Consider the following 20,703-nt stretch of genomic DNA (forward strand, 5'->3'; position numbering starts at 1 on the left):
TTTGACACTGTCATTTGGGTGCACATCATCATCATCATGCATTATGATTACTGATGCGGGCCTGGCCTGTTCATTCACACTTTCAGGTTCCAACTGTGCACTCGTTTTTCCTTTCCAATTTAGGCTATTTGTGCCATTAAACAACACATCCACATTCCACAGTGAAAGGACACTTATTCAGAAATCATCATCATTTTCGGTATTCACACATCAGCGCAGCAGCGCAGTTAAAGAGACCAGCGGAGTTAAAGAGACCAGCGGAGATTCCTTTGTTATAGCTGCAGCAGAGTATCTTAGCCAACTTTAACTCTCTGAGCGTCAACTCAACCCTTGATCAGGTATTCACTTCGTCCCCAATGGACTATATATATGCAGTGTTCCTTCCATTAAACAGCTTACAATTGTACCTGACTTTCAAGGATGACTTTGACCGTGGGCTCAGGAAAGTTTGTTGTCAGCTGTTCCTCTGTCTGTATCGCCGCCCGGCTTTCGTTCATTCCTGTCCGCTTGATCCGTGTTTGATTTCTTCTGCTGATGTTGCCTTGATGCCGTCGATAATACCGTACATTTTCGTTGACAATTGTATGCGACTCCAAAACGAACTAAATAAGCCGCTGAGAGGCGATGATAAGGGGCCTATTGTCCGACGCGCTTCTAAACAAACAAATGTCGATGCGCTGAATCCAACGAATGCGTTTAAGGGTGTTTATTAAATCAACATAAGGAAACTTAAATAAACGGTGCCTTTAACTCGTAATACAGCGATCAAAACAAATAAACGAAATCAAACTAAAGCGGTCAAGGAAAGTGTGGGTTCCCCAAACACCCCCTCTCACTCTGATTCTCAGCAGGAGATCAGCTGGTGCCTTTTAAAGTGACGCCCATATGCCTGTCAATCATTCATCCCACACCCGTGATAGTAAACTCATTCATTGACCAAATACAACCCAAAACATAATCATAATAACTCATAATAAATTCATATACAATAAACCTGATAATAATAAATCAATTAATAGCAAACCAATTCATGGCTCCTACACATTCTCTTTTATTATGTTTCATTATGTTTTTATACAATATTTGTTATTTACAAATATATTTTTCTTATTTAAAAACACGGGGTTTGGGGCTGGAACGGATTAATGGACTTTCAATTAATTTCCATGGGGAAAATTGATTTGCTGTACGAGCAGATTGAATTACGAGCTCTGTCACGGAACGAATTCAACTCGTAAGTCAAGGTACCACCGTGTAGCTTTTTGCTGTCATACGTTTCACCGCCACAACAACCCCGTCGCGTAGTGAAGAGCGTGGGCCCGTGTTCTCCCCTTCGGCCCCGCTGGTGTCTTCGCAGAACACCAACGCGTTCCGGGGAGTGAGACGCCTGATCCCGGGTAGCTCGGCCGAGTTTGTCCCCGTCGGTGTCGCCGATCTCCAGCGAAACGTGAGTCGTATCCCGACGCACTTTGACCAATTCAGCCGCAGCGTCAGAAGAACCGGGCGGGAAGTATTGACACGTATCACGGAAGGTTTTAAATTATTTATCTATTTATTTATTTAGAGAGCTATTCTTAAAGATGTGCAAACACAGGTCATTCCAAAATGTCGTTGTTACTAAACAATTATATGAAAGAAAGTGATGAATCAATGTTTCGACACTATTCATACAAAAAAAACCCTTCAAGAACTATTGGAAAATTTGGATGGAATTGAATTTACAGGGTAAACATTTTGAAGTGGACTTGTGCTTTATGTGAAATGCAACACTTATAATGTAGCAATCACGCCTTTCTCCAGGATAAGTCCTCAATATGTGTTCTCCAGGTAAATGTACCTTTTGGGGTTATTTTATTAATATTTAAAAAAAATTGGTGTACATGTTTATTATTACATTTTCTGTCAGATATTTCACATCCATCTAGCTGTAATTAGGGTGAGGTTGGAATTTGGCCAAGATGAGAGGGAGTTTATTTGGTAAGTTATTACATTTCAAAAGAAAATGAAGGCCACTGGCGAAAACAAATTGTATTTATCTCCTTTGCGGTTTGCTCGGGCAAACAGGTTTTGTTTAAACAAAGAGCGAAATGCGTAAACAAAACCTGTTTGCCCGGTTTTGTTTACATGTTTCACTCTTAATAATTACCTCATTACCTCATTACAAAACATGTAAACAATACCGGGTAAACAAAACGAGAGGCCTTTCTGCCGGAGAAGAAGTGTACTGGTATGCATCTTCAAGAATAAGGGAGATGTACAGAGCTGTAGTAACTACAGGGGAATAAAGTTGACCAGCCACAGCATGAAGCTATGGGAAAGGGTAGTGGAGGCTAGGTTAAGAGGAGAGGTGGGGATCAGCGAGCAGCAGTATGGTTTCATGCCAGGAAAGAGTACTACAGTTGCAATGTTTGCTATAAGAATACTGATGGAAAAATAGAGGGAAGGCCAGAGGGAGTTGCACTGCGTCTTTGTAGATTTATAGAACGCATATGATTGGGTGCTGAGAGAGGAAGTGTGGTATTGCATGAGGAAGTCGGGGTGGCAGAGAAGTACGTTAGAGTGGTACAGGATATGTATGAGGGCAGTCAGACAGTAGTAAGGTGCGCAGTAGGCGTGATGAAGGCATTCAAAGTGGAGGTGGGATTGCATCAAGGATCAGCTCTGAGCCCTTTTCTGTTTGCAATGGTGATGGACAGGTTAACGGATTAAATCAGGCAGGAGTCTCTGTGGACTATGATGTTCGCGGATGACATTATGATCTGTAGTGAAAGTAGGGAGCAGGTTGAGGAGAGCTTGCAGAAGTGGAGGCATGCATTAGAGAGAAGAGGAATGAATGAGAGTACATGTAGGGTGGAGTGGGTGGAGAAGAGTGTCCAGAGTGATCTGTGACAGAAGGTTCCAGCAAGAGTGAAAGGGAAGGTCTAAATGACGGTAGTGAGACCAGCTATGTTGTACAGTTTAGAGGCGGTGGGACTGACAATAAGACAGGTGGCTGGACTGGAGGTGGCAGACTTGAGGATGTTGAGATTTTCATTGGGAGAGACAAGGATGGACAGGATTAAGAATGAGTACATTAGAGGGACAGCACAGGTTGGACAGTTTGGTGGAAAAGTGAGAGAGGCCAGATTGAGATGGTTTGGACATGTGTGTAGGAGAGATGAGAGTTACATTGAGAGAAGGATGCTGAGGATGGAGCTGACAGGTAAGAGGAAAAGAGGAAGGCCAAAGAGAAGGTTTATGGATGTGGTGAGGAAGGACATGCAGGCGGTTGGTATAAGGGAGGAAGATGCACAGAACAGAAGGTATTGGAGGCAGATGATCCGCTGTGGCGACCCCTAATGGGAGCAGCCGAAAGAGAAAGAAGATCCATGTATCATTCGACAATTTCATATCCGATTTAGAATCCAAAATCAGACGTTATTGATTTTTTTCCGCATGGAAGACCATGAAATGTTTGTGAGACGAGTGTAGAGATGCTCCGTGGAGAGCACAGTGGTGAACCTCCATGCTCCCCACCCGGCTCTGAGCCGCTCCCCACTGCTGAAGGACCAGTGCGCGCACCGGGTGGTGCACAGTTGCACATGCTGCCGGTGCTCCATGCTGGTTCTCCTGTAGTTTTGGGTCGTTAATGAACGATCTGTTTCTTTTGAACGGCTCAAAACACTTTTGTTTCAAGTTTTACAGTTTAATGTCGCTGTTTGTTTCTACTGTGTTGTTCCCAATCACACTGGCATCATGACACGCCCCTTTTCCAACGGTTAGGTATGTCTCTCAAAACTGTGTGTAATATATTAATCCACATATGCCAGTTCGTTCACAACTTCAAATTGGATTCTTAAATACCAATTTGAAAGCTGTAAATATTAGGAAGATATTCACAAATGTTTTTCACTTATTTATAAATTAATTGAATGTGTTCATGGAACTTTTTTTTTTATTTGGAGAATTTGTTTGTGTATTTACAGATCCGTTTTATAGTGTAATGTGAGTTTTTTTGTGTAATGTGTGGTGGTCTACCATATGGCAAGAATGCTGGTTTATTAATTGTACTTTAATTAAGATGATACAAAGAGCTGTTTTTTTTGTCTTGCAGAATAAGTGCCTTGGAATCCAATAAGCCATCATGAGCATTCCTAGCCACACCCCAGTGAACCCAGATGAAACTAAAAAGAAAGACGACCTTGTGCCTGACCTTCCCAGCGGGCCCCTCGACACTTACAGACAAAAAGCATCTTTTAATTGGAAGGATATGGTCTTATTCCTCGAGGGAGAGGACCAGCTGCTGTTCAAGGTAGCCATAATACTAACTTTCAAATAACCTGTTTACCCGCGCTTATTTTAGTGTGTGTGTGTGTGTGTGTGTGTGTGTGTGTGTGTTCTAATAATAGAATACAGAATACAAATAATTAATAATAAAAGAATGGCGTTAAGTGTAGTGAAGTAGGTACGGTAGTGGACAAACTTGCGTGTCTTGGTGTTCCCACATGGCTGCAGCAACGTGTATTCACAGCCCTGGAGAATGATCCACTTTTTGCCCGTCAACCTGGAGAAGACCTACTCCTGGAGCAAACCAGAGAACTCACTTTCCTGAGGTAACTGCAGAAGCAAACAGCCCTCAAGTGTTTATATTTAACAAATCTTATTCACAAATATTATTTTAACAACTTGTGATCTTTTCATTTGCATAAAATATTTTTTTATAATTTTTAACTTTTATATGAATTATTCACAGGGTCAAACAGCTATTCCGTTACAACTTTGTAAGTCGCGATGAAGCCATGATGAACCCGTGGAAGACTGTTGCCCTCATGAATTGTCTGGGAATGTATGACTGGTCTTTGACCAACAAGTCCTTCCTCAACCTTGGGGTAAGAGTTTCTGGAACAGGATGCACAGGATGTGTCTGTGTCTTGGTTTGAGAATCACTCAGAGGAACAGCGCTGAAAGTTTGACTAGGACTTAAAATATTCCTACCTCAGCATAGGAATATTCACAGGTCTGAGCTGCAAAATTGAAATATTGATGGCATCTTGTATTTTTTATTTGTTTATTTTGCTTTTATTTTTTTAGAACATATGCATGCTGCGCCGATGGGGCAGTGATCTTAAAAACGTGACACCTACAGTTCAACGCAGCAATGCAAAAATATGTGTTATGTAATAATATGCTTGTTGTAATGGGCATGAACCATCACTGATGCAAAATTACATCTTCCATGTCTACCCCAAAATGTAAAGTTACAAGAACTTTTGTTTCTGCAGAATTGGAACTTGATCTTGGTAGGTGGGGTAATCACTTCCCATGCAAGATGGTCACAAAAATCATTCCATCGCTATTCTAATGTGACTTTTAATAAGTTGATAATTGTCAAGCTTTCCCAACACATCTCTGCTGACTCGGAATGTATGTGCTCGTCTGTGACCTAACGCCATCTGTGGGAAACTTCTCACCGCTGAGGATAATTCTGTGCTTTTTTTTTGTCACATGCCAATTTTGATCAAAATATATTTTCCAAGTCACTTCCTAGTCTGTGAACAAGTTTGCATTTCATGCCTTTTGTTTTTTGTTTAGATGTTTAGTCAAATGGTCGCCGTGTCAGGGTCAGAGAGACAGAGCAAGTTGTTGCAGGACGTTGAGGATATGAAGGTAAGTCTTCATCACAACATCCCACTGCTACCTGGTGTGTCTGACTAATCCCTCAGTGTGAGGTAGAGTGGGACTCATTTATTTTTACTTTGCTTGCTTAATTACATTACATTTAGCAGACGCTTTTATCCAAAGCGACTCACAATTATTCAAACACCGACAGACGCAGCCATCAGGAGCTAAGTGTCTTGCTCAAGGACACTACAGCATGCTAGCAGGAGGAGCCTGGGATCGAACCAGCAACCTTTAGATTACTAGACAACCAGCTCTCCCTTCCTTAATGTATTAATATTTTGATTTTATTGGATACTCTGTTTTTTTTTTCGTAGACAGCACGTCCATCATTGTACTTGAAACCTCGAGCACAGTTACCATGACAACCTATGTCCTATTTCGACATTACTCCTCACATTTTGCCAAAATCAACCAAGTAAACAAACTTCCCTTACAATTGCCCCACAAGTTTTTGTTTTTTTCTTAAGATATTCGGAAGCTTTGCATTGACGGAGCTGAGCCATGGCAGCAACACCAGGGCCATGAGGACAACTGCCACCTATGACCCCAGCACCCAGGTGAGTTGAACGAATAGGACCCACATGGGGGCTGGCGCGCACTGTCCCATACAAGTAAAAACACAATTCCTAGCATGTGTGTGAAAATGTTCTGCCTTTGCGTGCAGAAAAGGTAGTTATGAAAAGCCTGTGCTGAAGTAAAGACGCGTGTGTACCAGCCAGATTTGTTCTTTCCCATGTGTGTAAGTTGATAAATCCCAATAAATCTAAATGTGACAGCCGTGTGTCTTCAGTTAATTACTATCAAATTAAGAACAAATTCAAATGACAATATGTAGATGAATCCTGATTTTATTTTCTCAAATGTGCGTGACACTGGGGCACTTGTTCTTGAATGAGGCCCATTCTAATTGCATCTTTGAGCTCAAATGTTTCATTGTCAGTATAACATACCTGAGCCCTGGAGAATAAGCCTGAAAATGTTGGTTCCCATCATTTATAACTATTGTTCTTAAAGCCGCAGTGTTAGGAATTTAGAGGCATCTAGCGGTGAGGTTGCAAATCTCAACCAACTGAATACCCCTCCCCATGGAGGTGCAACAGAGATCGTGGCTGAAAAAATTCTCGAAAAACGCGACAGGCCCTCTCTAGAGCCAGTGTTTGGTTTGTCCGTTTTGGGTTACCGTAGAAGAAACATGACGGCCTCCATGAAGCTTACTTACGCCCTGTGCAGTCATTCTAAGGTCAGGTAGTAGAGGGGGCCGTGTAGTAATCGGAAGATTGACGGTTGGATCCCCGGCTCCTGATGTGTCCTTGAGCCAAACACTTAACCCCTTAACTGCTCTCCGGGCGCCATATTCAATTCGTTGAATCGAATCTAATTATACACTAATTAAAACATTGTTATGAATATAATATTATTTTCTGCCAATTCTGTTCTGTAAATTCTGCAGACTGCACTTTTTTTTTTTCTCGGTAGTAGAAGAAGGATCTTTATTCGTCATATGACACACCGCACATATAACAGATGATAACACATGCATATACACACACTTTTTTTTTGGGTGGTGGCCAGTGAAATGTGGCCTGTGCATTTCTCCCATCCTGGCTTGTCCTTCCTCCGGGGGGGTTCCTTCAGTTCACAGTTGAAAGCATGAAACAAATGCAACATTTTGTTCAATAAAAAAACCCTAAGCGTTAAAAACAGACTGGGAATACAAGTTGTCTTCCATCAGCGAGCAGATGATGTCATTGAAACACCACAGTTTGATAAAAACATCCAGACTCTTCATCAGTTTGTGAAAAGTTAAATCAATTGAGACTGTCGCTCTGACTAATGCAACAAACACTTTTTTAAAAATACCTTATTTTCCTCTCAGTTTGTTTCTTCTTGTGATGTAAATTGCCTTTGCTTCTCTTAGTAAAAAGTTTAACAGTCGCCATTTCTCTGCGTTGGTTTTGTAATATTTTACCCCAAGAATAAAAGCATTTTTTGACCACTCGTCTTTAAAGAGATTAGAAGTGAGATTAACAGTGAAAAATTGACTCTGGCAGCTTACAAAAGGGACATTCATTTTTGACCATGTGATTAAAAACAGAAACAAAACTATTTACTGCTATTCACTGCGACAAACGCTCACATACGCCGCTCGCTCACGCCACGCGAGAGAGCGAGAGAGAGAGAGAGAGAGAGAGAGAGAGAGAGAGAGAGCGAGAGAGAGAGAGAGCGAAGGAGAGAGAGAGAGAGAGAGAGAGAGATTTTTAAAGCATCTTTATTTTAACATTTTCTCTAGTTCACAGTTACAGACAATACAACAAACACACTTGGTTCACTAACAGAGCCCTACACATTAAAAACAGACTGGAAGCACAGGTCGTCCTCCACCAGGGAACAGATGGCGTCATTAAAACACCACAGCTTGATGAAGACGTCCAGACTCTTCATCAGGCTGTGAAAGTTAAAATCAATCAAGACTCTTGCCCTGACCAACGCTACAAACACTCTTCCTAAACCACTTTCCTTTCCCCTCAGTTTGTTCCTCCTCGTGAGGTAGATGGCCATCTTCGCTTCCCCTACTAGAAAATGAAGCAGTCGCCATTTCTCTGCGTTGGCCCTGTAGTATCTCACCCCAAAAATAAAAACGTTTCTGGACCACTCCTCCTTAAAGAGCTTAAAACTTTCCTTTAAAAGACTAAAAAGCTCTAAAAGTCTGTCGCACTCTGCAAAACAGTGAAACACGGACTCTGGCAGTTTGCAGAATGGACATTCATTTGCGACCGTGAGATTAAAAACAGAAACAAAGCTGTTGACAGCTATGGCTCCATGTAGGACTCTCCATTGGAGGTCCCCCGTCCTTTTCTTGGAGGGAGCTTTGTAAAAACTCCTCCAACATGGCTCCTCCTGTCACCCCATCTGGAGCTGTCCTCTCCAGACAGTGTCCTGCCGCCCCTCCAGTCCCTTCCTATTTAAAACAACCACACACTCTTTGTAAAAAGCCTTCCTGCTGGCTGCGTGCAGGTCCAGTCCTGTACAAAGTGCCTTGTGCAGCGGCTTCCTCCGGGTTCGGCTCCTCCGCGCCTTCGCCGTGCTCCTTCAGCAGGGCCAGCTCCTCCTCCGTGAGCCTCTCCCTCCACCTCTTGAGCACCAGGTGTACGATCCTGGTGGACCTCACCCCCAGCCGCTCCGCCATGGCCTCGCCGTCCTGCAGGTCACTCCCCGCCGCCGCCACCACCTGCCTCAGGGTCAGGACCCTGACGATCCCCTCCAGTTTGCTGATTTCATCCTGTTTCTTTATTAAAACAATGACGTTGTCCGCGTAGGCTGATAAAATGTGACTTCTCTCAAGACCGTTTAAAAACACACCCTCGATGTTCGTCCTTAATTGACACAGCAATGGTTCTATGGCCAGAGAGCACAACATCCCTGAGCGGGAGCAGCCCTGTCTCACCCCTCTACGCACTTTAAAAGGGCCGCTCAGCCCTCCATTAATCTTCAGTACACTCTCGATGTCCTGGTACAAAACCTGGATCATGGCTATCAGACCAGGGCTGAGGCCGAAATCCTCCAGAGTTTTCCAGAGGTAAGGGTGCTCAACCCGGTCAAACGCCTTTTCCTGGTCTAGCGAAATGAGTCCAGTTTCAATGCCCAAAGAACTAGAGACGTCCAAAATATCCCGAATTAAGGACACATTGTCCAGAATAGACCTACCAGGCACACAGTACGTTTGGTCCTGATGGACTACCAGGTCCATCACCTCCCTCAGCCTGTTGGCCAGCGCCCTCGACAGGATTTTGTAGTCCGTGCACAGAAGGGACACAGGACGCCAGTTCTTTATCTCCTGCAGGTCTCCTTTCTTGGGTAGGAGAGTGATGAATGCCCTCCTGCAGCTGACTGGCAATAACTTATTTTTAAAAACTTCATTAAAAACCATTAAAAGGTCCTCCCGCAACTCCTCCCAGAACTCCTTGTAAAACTCCGCATGAATCCCGTCGATGCCGGGGGCCTTACCCCCCTTCATGCTCTGCAGGGCCGTGGAAAGATCCTGCAGGGTCAGAGGTTCCCCCAGCACCGCACTGACGTCTTCTGGGACCCTGGGCAGATTCCCACAAAAGGAGTAAAACAGTTCTTTTTGCTCCTCGTACTCACTTCTGTACAGTTCTGTGTAAAAGTCCACGGCTCTCGTCCGGATCTCCTCCGGCCTCCTGAGCTCCTGTCCTGTGTCTGATCTCAGGGCGTGGATGAACCTGCTCTGCCCGTTCCTCTTCTCCAGGCTAAAAAAGAAGCTAGATGGTGCGCCCATCAGTGCTGCGCTCTGGAAGCGAGAGCGGACCAGCGCCCCCTGCGCCTTGGTGCCTAGTAGGTCTGCGAGAGCAGCTCTTTTAGACTTGAGATCCTTAATATGATCTCGATTTCCAGTGGGTTCCACTACACCCTGTAACTCCACAATGTCAGTCTCCAGATCCCTCATAGATCTGGTGATGTCCCGTGTGACATTGAGAGTGTACTGTCGACAGAGCTGCTCTATCTCCCTCTTCCCATAGTCCCACCACAGTCTTAAGGAAATAAAGTCCTGCTTTCTGTTTCTAAAACCTTCCCAAAAAAACCTAAAAGCATCCTTGAAGTTGGAGTCACATAGTAGGGTGGTGTTAAAATGCCAATATGCGCTTTTGGGCTTTACATTAGCGATAAAAACACGGCAAACAACCGGGGAGTGATCGGTAAAACCAACAGGCACCATTCTACATTCCTTAAAAATGTTAAAATGGTGCTTAAAACAGTAAAACCGGTCTTGTCTGGCCAACGATAAAAAGGTGCCTCTGCAGTGCACCCAGGTGTACTGTCTTTCATCCCCGTTGGTTCTCCTCCACACGTCCGTTAGCTCGTTCTCGCTTGAGAGCAGCCTCATCGCGTTCTGCGATGCTCTGTGAGGCTCACAGTGGTTCCTGTCTAACAGGTCGTTCTCGGTGCAGTTAAAGTCTCCTCCTAAAAACAAAAACTCCCCTGAACGAACTTTGCCTAAAACCCCATTTAAAACTTGCAAAAAAGTGACTCTGTGTGGTCCTGTGGTGGGAGCGTACACATTTACAAAGACAAGCTTATAATGCTCAAATGCTGCCCTCACCACCATCAGTCTGCCCTCCACCACCTCCTCCACCTCAAAGGATGCTGGGGCAAAGCTCTTAGAAAAGAGAAGAGCCACCCCCCCGCTGGTGGTGCTCTTGTGGCTTAGCACCACCAACCCCCCCCACTCCCTCTTCCAGTCAGCCTCATTGCCAGAGTCACTGTGGGTCTCCTGCACCAACAGCACATTCAGCCTCTTCTGCTCCATCAGCTCATACAGCAGAGACCTCTTAGCTGCGTCTCTAGCCCCGTTCGCGTTCAGCGTGCTGATGTTAAAATCACTCATTGTAACGGAAAAGGGATTCAGCCCGAACAGCGGCACCCGCCTCCACCTCCTCTCCATCCTCTCTGTTGTTCAGCTCCTTCCTGATCTTTTGCACTATTTTCTTGAGCCTGTACACCTCCTGGTCCGTGAACCCTCCTCTCCCCTTACCCCTCATCTGTTGCTGGGCTGCGTTTGCCAGCAACTCCTTATCTGAGAAAAAGTCCTCCACTTTTATCCCTTTCACGTTCTTCGTTCTGTGCAAAAACGCTTTTATTTTGCCCACACTGTAGCTTTTTTTTGCCCTTTTTCTTCTTGACGCCGAGAAAAACTTGCCCCTCACTGTCTGCAGCAGAGTCCTCCTCCATCCAGGACTCTGATTCCGAGCCTCCCTGCTCCACCCCCTGACTTGCCTTCCCCTGGCTTGCTGTCCCTCTTTTCGCCTGAGAGTCTCCCCCCATTTTGTTTGACTTCCTTTTGAGGCGAGGGACTCTCAACCGATCGTCCTCATCCCCCATCTCAAAGTCACTTCCTTCCAGTGCCTCCTCCTCCCTAGCTACGTCACCTGCACTCCTTTGACTTTGTTCTGTAGCTTCCTTTCCTTCACCAGTCCCCTCCTGTCCCCCCCGCACCCACCTGCCTGTCTTCGGACCCTCCTCCTTCCCCTCCTGTCCTCCCACCCTTACCTGCCTGCTTTCCAGACCCTCGCCTGCCTCCCCTGGTGTTTCCACGCTCACCTGGCTGCACTGTCTACCTCCACCCGTTCCCTCCTGCGGCTCCACATTCCCTTGCCCCCCCCCCCCCCCTTTTTTCCCCTGCCCCTCACCTGCCCCCTCCTGTGCCCCCACCTCCACCTGTCTTTCCCCTGCCTCCTTCTGGCCCTCACCTGCCTCTCCCTGTGCCCCCACCTTCACCTGCTTTTCCCCTCTTTCCTTCTGGCCCTCCCCCGCCTCCTCCTGTGCCCCCTTCTTTGCCTGTTTTCCCCCCTCTTGACCCCCCCCTTCCCCCTCCTGTGCCCCCACCTTCGCCTGCTTTTCCCCTTCCTGACCCTCACCTGCCCCCTCCTGTGCTCCCTCCTTGTCCTGTCCACCCTTCTGCCCCTCACTTGTCTCGCCGTCTGCCTTCTTCCCTGGGCATGCCCTGACCTGGTGTCCCTCCCCACCGCACCCAAAGCACTTGGTGGTGTCAGTATTGACAAACACCACGTTGTCAAACTCGTCTGCCCTGATTTTAAAAGCTACGTTCAGCTCCGCAGCCCTGTTGTTTAACACCATCAGGACGTGCCTCCTGTGCGACACCACATGCTTAAGCAGCGGCGACTTGCACCCCGACGGGACTTTTTTAACTGGCAACGCCACCTTCCCGTGCCTCGCCAGTTCCCTAGTGAGGGTCTCGTTCTTAATGAACGGCGGAACATTCGCCAGGTTCACCCTCCTCGCCGGTGTGGAGAGAGGCAGGACGGGAACAAACATTTGGTTCACCGTGACGCCGCTGGCCACCACCGCGTTCACCTTGTCCACACTATCCAGGAAGATGACCACCGCACTGTTCATCTGCGCTGCGGACACAACGCTGCTGTAGCCGACAGCCTTCCCCATTGCCAGGCTGCAGTCCTCCACCGAGACCGAGGAAGACACGGGCAACTTAATGCCGTGCTTCCTCGTTAGCTTGGTGAGGTCCGACATGGTTGCGGACCTGCACCACCACCACCACCACTCCCCACCCGCTGTGCGCACACCCTACAACCAATAGAAAACAAAAAACTAACACCGTCACCAACAAATAATTATAAACATACAATTGATAGAAAAGTTAGAGAGAAATCACTCTCTACCAAACGCTCGCACGCTCCGCTCGCTCACGCCTCCAATCACTCAGAGAGAGAGAGAGAGAGAGAGAGAGAGAGAGAGAGAGAGAGAGAGAGAGAGAGAATTGGGGGGTCTGACCTAATGAAGACTTGGAAGCGGTAAAGATTGGGAGGTTGAAAATATTTATCCTGTCATTACATGTAATCGTAAATATTACAATATATTTCCATATTTATGCCTGAAAGAATCTTGTAGTACGATTTCAGACACCCATATAGTGTACCATACCATTACGCTGAGCATGCGTATTGACTGAATGATTGCACAGGTGAGATGGAGAAAGGACGCAGCGCGCACGCCGCAGTATTATACACAGTGTACAATACCGACTGGTCAGAGAGCTGGTCGTAAGTCCGAACAGTCGTTAAACAGGTAGGTCGTTAAGTGAAGAGTACCTGTACTCACTTAAAAATGCGCAAGAATACATAAGTAACACCATAGTTTTGTGATAGAACTTTCACCTCAGTGATTTTGTTTCGCCAATAGTCCTTAATTTGAAATATTGGATCCGGCACCTCAGCACAAGCCGCAAGCTCCGCCCTGCCCGGCCTTAAATGCACCCCCCCCCACCATGTGAATTATGGGAATACCTGTTTCTCCAAACAAAACAAATAGTGTGTTTTTATTTGAAATTATTATTTTTAATTTCCTAATTGAAAGAAACAAAAAAAAAGCTGTGTGTCCCCTGCCATCTTCTAATTACCTTAATCCTCACCTGCAGATGGTACCAGAACCACACCCACTACCATTAACTGCCTTTAGGGAAGTTCCATTACTCATTTTTAATTCAAATTGCATAAGTGAACTCATTTGGTTGTGAGAGCCACCGTTTAACACACAAGAAGAAGAAGAGAACTCTGAATATGGTTTCTCCCAAGAATCCTTAAAGGCAGGTTCTTCAAGAACCCTCAGTGGCTATTCTTCTGAGAACCCTTAAAGGCAGGTTCTTCAAGAACCCTCAGAAGGGATTTCCTCAAGAACCCTTAAAGACAGGATCTTTGTAGAGCTCGTAAAGGAACTTGACCTGGAAACTGTTTCCTCTAGCGCCCTTGATGCAGTTTTCTTCCATGACCTCCAGTGTATGAGGGTTTCCCCCTTGAACCTGCTTTGGTTTAAGGGATAAAGCTATTTTCAGAGTCCTAGAGCCAGGGGTTTTCTTGGAAGCCTTTTGGTTTTTCAAAGGTTGCTCCAACAACATTTATGAACTCCTCTGTGGTTGAACAATTCTTCCGCAAGCCCTCAGAAGGGTTCCATCTGGAAATATTCCACATTAAAGGGATTTGTCCTCAAAGCCACAATAAGGGTCACTTGTGACGATGCACGATGAGATTCTTGCCGCTGCGACGCCGCGCACCCAGCGCGCACGCCGCATTATTGTACGCAGCGCACAATACAGACTGGTCGGAGAGCTGGTCGTAAGTCCGAACGGTTGTTAAACAGGTAGGTCGGTACAGGGTACAAGGTACAGGATTACCTGTAATATAATAGGCAGATTAAAGATTCATCTAGTTGTGGTTTTCTTTCAAGCCACTGGCACACCACATTGCATATCCACATTTTGTAACCCAACCCTCTCTCTATAAGGGTCAAGACAAGACAGGAACAGGAACTCTTTTTCAAAAACACAGAAATTAATGAAGGTTACTGGTCAAAAATCCCCCCATTTATCAATGAAATTGATAAAGACCTCTTAGTGCAAGTTACGCTAAGTGTTTTCAGTTGTTTGTAAGATCCATGGTTGAAGGCAGCAACTATGCTCAATTGGCTTCCAAAAAATAACAAAAGAACCTTATATCTTATATTATCTCATATCCCAAAAACAGTTTGTGGGTGCAAAGGGTTCTAGATGAAACCTTTTTCCTTTTTATGTAAAACAACTCTTGAAGGATTTTTTTCGTGGGGGGGGGGGCACAGTTCAGGCAACGGACGCCAGCAAACACCAAAGAGAACAAATAGATTCAGTGTTTTGCAGTCTTGGACCAAATATCAAATGGTTGTTGGCATGGTGTAAAATCACATTTTGTATAAGTTTGTATTGAATATAGTGACAATGGTGTCTGCAGACACATCGCAGTATTTCTGGCCTAGAATTATCAGGTCATACATAACGTACTTTGGTGCATACCAGATACCCTACATGTAAGAGTGTCTTTGCACAAAAAGTTAGGATCCACCGCAAGCATCACATTAACGTTGACTTGCCCACTGTCATAAAAGGTGATTTAAAAACTCCCCTGATGGATTCTCCTGACAATGACTAACCTGTAACTTTTAACCGAGCTCCCTTTCAAACTCTGGAAAGAATGAAGGGAGAACTATACCACCTGGGAAAGTAAAATTAGTAAACAAGTAAGCTGTACTCTGAAAAATTTATATTAATATTTGGCTTAACCTAGAAATGCCGGCAAAACACAACCTGAGACAATGACTGTTTCTACCTAGCAAATGGTCAAAGCCGTCTCCCAAAAAAGCGGGAGCTTTTTTCTTCTTCTTTTTTAAAGGGGATATTTTATGAAAAGTGCTTCACCTTCCTACGTCAAGTGGTGGCTTATTAGAATTAGAACTGCCCCCCATTTGAGTAACTCCAATCTCGGCTTGAGAAATACCTAGTGCCAGACCGCTAGAATTATGCTGAAGCTAAGAGCTAAGAATGGGAACTGCTGTTGTTGGCTGCACAGACCAGCACAAATCTTCTAAAATAAATCAATAGGAACTGTCTGTGACAAAACTGCAGATGAGGGAAATTGTAAGTATTTTAAAGATAATTCTGCTGTGTGTCTTTTGCTGTTTTTGAGGAATACCTGTCAACCCTCCTGTTTTTCCTGGAATTCTCCCATATTTTACCCCTCTCCCCCACTGTCCTCCCGTTTAAACATTTTCTTGTAAATCTCCCGTATTTTAAACCTTTCTGGAAATAAAAAAATAAAAATAAAAAAAAATAAGGTTTGTCGGTAACGTTGACAGTAGGCAGCACTACGTGATCCGCTGCGTGTTTCTCCAAACAAAACCAATAAGAGCAATATGTTTATTGTATATGTATTTTTTTATTTTCCTCCGTATCCTAAATGAATGAAACAAAAAAAAAAGCCCTGTGCGTAATGGGGTGATATAGAGAGCACCCCCCTAGTTCTGGAGTGGGGCGTGGGCAGCAGCAGCTCATTTGCAATTAAAGTGATACACAGGGAACAGCAGGAACAGAGGGGGTATAGAGGCATGTTATAATGTCTAGAATACATTATCTGAGTGGTATTTTCAGCAAAAAACTTCAGAGACATGTTTTGGGGACCTCAGAGACCTATATGTGTCAGTTTCTCCTACCACACGCCACCCGAGTGGCATTTTCAGGGCCCTCTGGCACAGAGACACAAAACACGATGGGTTGAAGACACCAGTTTATTGTAGAGAGGAGGCTCGGTGGAATTAGCCGGGAGCAGATCGAACATGTCATGACAGGGCTCCCATCCTGAGTGTGTGTGAGGATGGCAGTGTTACGTGTTACTCGTTATTTGGTCTAACAAGCAACAGGTATGCAGCCATCTGAGCCAATCACCTACATCCAGGTCAGGTGTGGCTGCTCAGCCAGACCACCCCCAACACCACACTATATTAACTGGTTGAAAAGGAGTATAATACGGGACCCCAGTGTTTCCCCTAGCGCTGCGCAGCAGATGGACTGCAATAATGTTTGCATTAAAACTTTTGTTCCCTTGGTATATTCAAGACTTAGAACAAAGTAATCACAAGGAGATGGCTGAATAAGCCACATTTTTTGCATTAAAATAAGCTGTGTAACCAATGACCTTTGCAAAACATTAGCACATCATGAACACAGTGTGCATTCATTGCTGCATCTTCATCTTCCTTGGCTTGGAGAAAATGCCACCATGGCATCAGGATGTGGAAATTTTGCCATAGGAGGCCCATTTATTGAAGTCGTTGTTCACACTGCTCACAGGAACGGTGAGTGCAGTAATTTAAAGGTGCAGTGCGTAGAATTTAGTGGCATCCAGCTGTGAGGTTGCAGATCGAGACCAACTATGGTGGCACATACACACACTCACACATACACAGGTGGACTCATCACAGGCGCAAACACACAACCAGCACCTGCTTTGAACACACCCCCGAACCCCCTCCTGATTACATCCCTTTCCTCTTCCTCATTTACTGCCATAGACATCACAGGAAGAGGCCACATGCTGAATTGATGTTCCTATTTTCCTGGGCTTAATGAACTCTTTGTCGATACAATGTTTTGCCGTCTGATGTTTCTATGTTTACGGTTTTCCATGTAGTTGTTTGGTTTTATGTTTATTTGTCCCACCCGTGGCGATTCTCCCCTCTTGGAGTAGTAGCGATTAGTTGTTTATAGATGGTGGTAAGATGGTTCTTCAAAGAAGGGGATTGGTGTCAAAAAAGCTGTACTCCTGTCATCCCATAGGTCGTCCACAGGACAGAGCATTTGCAGCAGTTCTTGATGATTTAAGAATTAATAAAGAGTTGCATTGCAGGTTGAGAAGTTGAACTCTACTTGCAGACTAACTCTGGTTTAGATGCAATGGCGTACAAATACTCTGTGCATGCCCAGCATGCTGACAGCACAGGTTAAAAAAAACAACAATCCACTTTGTCAAATTGCAATATCGTCCACCCAATAGGAGTTTGTGATCAACTCCCCCGACTTTGAGGCCGCCAAGTTCTGGGTGGGCAACATGGGAAAGACCGCCACACACACCATCGTGTTCGCCCAGCTGTACACTCCGGACGGGGTGTGCCACGGCCTCCACTCGTTCATTGTCCAGGTGCTTGTATTTTCTGTTAACTAACTGTTGACGGCAGCAATGCAATTCCTTCTACTGATTGTCTTGGCCAAAAAACTGCTGCTCTTTAAAGTGAGCGACTTGGACAGTGGCAAAACAACAAATGACTTATTATCAAACTGTTGGCTGAACAGTAAAGCAAGATGTATGTTTTCTACAATTTACATTCAGCTAAGAGATCCCAAAACCTTGCTCTCCCTGCCTGGCGTCATGGTGGGTGATATGGGCAAGAAGCTGGGACAGAACGGGCTGGATAATGGGTAAGTGCTTAAGGAATTTTTGATAAGGAACAATTTGTGTGGTTTTTTTTTTTTGGCGAGAGACAGAGAAATTATGAGAAAAATGATGGTTGTAAAAATGCTATTGGAATTCTTTCTTCATTTCACTGCAGTGTGTGCTAGACATTTACTTACAAAGAACAAATCTAAATCAAACAAACTATCTGAACTCGCCTGTCTGATTTCATTATAGATTATTATCAATATTGTTTACCATAGATACATAGACAGGAAGGCTCTGAAGATAGAACAGAGCCAGGACAGTCCCCGGGGGGGTGTCAGTGCTGCACACCACCAAGTCTGATAAGACACCCCTGACAAATTTGATGTGTGGTGTGTGTGTATTGGTCAGATAGTCTGTAATCCAGGATACAACAAGGGAGTCCACCTACATCTTACAGCTTCCTTGTTAAATGTCTTCAGCTCCTTCTGCATCCGCGTTAGTTTGACCTGGTTGGTTCTGAGTGTTTGTGCTCTCTCGTTGACAGGTTTGCAATGTTTACCAATGTAAGGATCCCTAGGGAAAACTTGCTAAATCAAACAGGTGATGTCACGCCGGAGGGAGTCTACGTAACGCCTATCAAGGTTTGTCGACACGTTCGATGCTGTTTCAACTCTAGCAGATTTGTAAACTCAGTTTGGGCATGTCTCCATCTTAACGGAGCTTTTTTCTTTTCTTTTTTTTATTTTTCTTTTTTCCAGATTACCGTATTTTCCGGACTATAAAGCGCAGCTGTATATAAGCCGCATCCGCTCTATTTAAAAAAAAAGAGATATACAAGCCGCACCGGGCTATAAGCCGCAGATATCTATGTTGAAAAATTAGATATTTACTGCATGTACAGAACGATTTTGAACTGTAAATGTACATGTATGTACCTGAACAGATTCTTTCCGAACAGTGCCTTTTAACACGGCAGCAACTTTGCTTTTCGCATGCGGCCAGTTTTTGTGAATGACTTCTCACCACTTGTCATCCAAGCCTCCCACTCAACCCGGAGTGCAGCTTTAAATGCCCGATTCACACTGATGTCGATGGCCTTCAACTTAAAACTTGCATCATACGAACTTCTTCGTGTGGGTTCCATGATGAAGGGGCGAGGATTTGAAAATAATTACCAGTTGCTAATGTATCGTCCGCGTTCTATCTGCTAAAGAAAAAGTAGCGTATTCTTCTTTGCATTGATTTTTCGTCTATCTTATTTTTGATTTTGACTTCTCCAGTTAAACAATACCTGCATTGTCCTTACCTTTTGTCCCCAGATCTAGAAAAAAATGGCTATTTGTATAGTTTTGCTCGCAGCCAATCACGGCAAGCGTTTTTCGATTTTATGTAACGTGTTTGACGGGCTCATGGCAGCAGCAGCTACAACAGTCTTTTAAAGGATAACAGGGCTGCCCCCTGAAAGTCAACGATTTGAATCATCATTCAGAAACCCGTTAGTCGACTGTGATTCTTCAAGTTGATCAGTCGTTTTTTTGTTTTGATCCGGTCATTCAGTGTGCATTACAGTAACAGGATAAAACAGAAGCTTAAAAAAATGCATAGGGATAACATTTCAATGAGGAATTTAAAAAAGGGGAGTCATAAATATATTTTTAACTATGTGAACATGGCTCTCCATGGCCCTCATCACTGTGCCCTGTTCCTCCACATAAATCAACTAAAACCTTAATGATACTGGCATTGATACTTGTATCATCATTTTTAAACAATACCCATCTCTAATATTTGTACATCTGCGAATCAGCTGACATCCATTAAAAAAAAAAACATTAAAAAAAAAAGACAAATGAAATTTGTACCAGTTGTTGGGCAGCTCAGTGGTGGTAAGATGAAGAAAATCCATGTAATTTTTTCTTTAAGTTATAAAGTTGAAGGTTTATGAGATTTCCCACATGGAACTTATAAAGTTGGTCGTCTAGTAATAAGGTCTAGTAAGGTTGCTGGTTCGATCCCAGGCTCCTGCTAGGATGCTGTAGTGTCCTTGAGCAAGACACTTAACCCCTAATTGCTCCTGATGGCTGCATCGTTGGTGTTTGAATAATTGCAAGTCACTTTGGATAAAAGCATCTGCTAAATGTAAATAACATATTGATGGTTTTTTATGTGGGGTGACTAGATTTAATCATAACAGGTTACTAATTAAACCACAACACACGTGTAGTGTCATTTTTAAGAAGAAAAATAATAACATTTAAGAATATAAAGACCTGCTTCCGTAGAGACTGGAAGTGTTTCAGTTAAAAAATGGTGAGTTGGATCAGACTCGCCATATTTCCAAATGTTTTTTTTTTTTTTGTTTGTTTGTTTTTTGGCTTCCGAAAACAAATAACATTTGTTCGACCAGAAATGATACTAGCTCAAGAGTGGGGAAAAATGTCCCACACGACGCCAATATGGAACATTGCCAGGAGATTTATGGCTTTCGGTGCAAGTGGGAAAGGGGCTTATGGTGAAGATTACAGGGTATGAAAAATCTGACTAAATTACCTAAAATAAAAATGGATTGAGGTAATAGGGGGGCATGGGTGGATACTAAAAATCTTAAAGATGGTCTAGAAAAATGCATCTTAATGTGGCTTAATGTAGTTTCATTCATATATCAATTAAAAAATGTCTCTTATACCCGTCTACTTTGGTTCATATCTAAATCATATGACCTGAAGTTTCTGGTACAACTTTGAAATGTTGT

General features: G+C 44.2%; 1 protein-coding gene across 1 annotated transcript in view; it reads left to right on the plus strand.

The window, feature by feature from the left end:
* Nucleotides 1-3,995: 3,995 nt before the first annotated feature.
* The window catches only part of LOC307247058 (peroxisomal acyl-coenzyme A oxidase 3-like), a 52,115-nt gene continuing 35,407 nt past the window's right edge, over nucleotides 3,996-20,703 (plus strand). Inside the window, exons 1-8 of the mRNA XM_080023125.1 lie at nucleotides 3,996-4,291; nucleotides 4,495-4,592; nucleotides 4,733-4,868; nucleotides 5,572-5,646; nucleotides 6,129-6,218; nucleotides 17,568-17,711; nucleotides 17,901-17,989; nucleotides 18,496-18,592. Of these exons, the coding sequence (XP_079879251.1) occupies nucleotides 4,124-4,291; nucleotides 4,495-4,592; nucleotides 4,733-4,868; nucleotides 5,572-5,646; nucleotides 6,129-6,218; nucleotides 17,568-17,711; nucleotides 17,901-17,989; nucleotides 18,496-18,592 (897 nt within the window). The 5' untranslated portion in view covers nucleotides 3,996-4,123. The remainder of the gene's footprint in view (nucleotides 4,292-4,494; nucleotides 4,593-4,732; nucleotides 4,869-5,571; nucleotides 5,647-6,128; nucleotides 6,219-17,567; nucleotides 17,712-17,900; nucleotides 17,990-18,495; nucleotides 18,593-20,703) is intronic.

The sequence above is a fragment of the Zeus faber genome, assembly GCF_960531495.2.
Source record: "Zeus faber genome assembly, chromosome: 22".
NCBI classification, from domain to species: domain Eukaryota; kingdom Metazoa; phylum Chordata; class Actinopteri; order Zeiformes; family Zeidae; genus Zeus; species Zeus faber.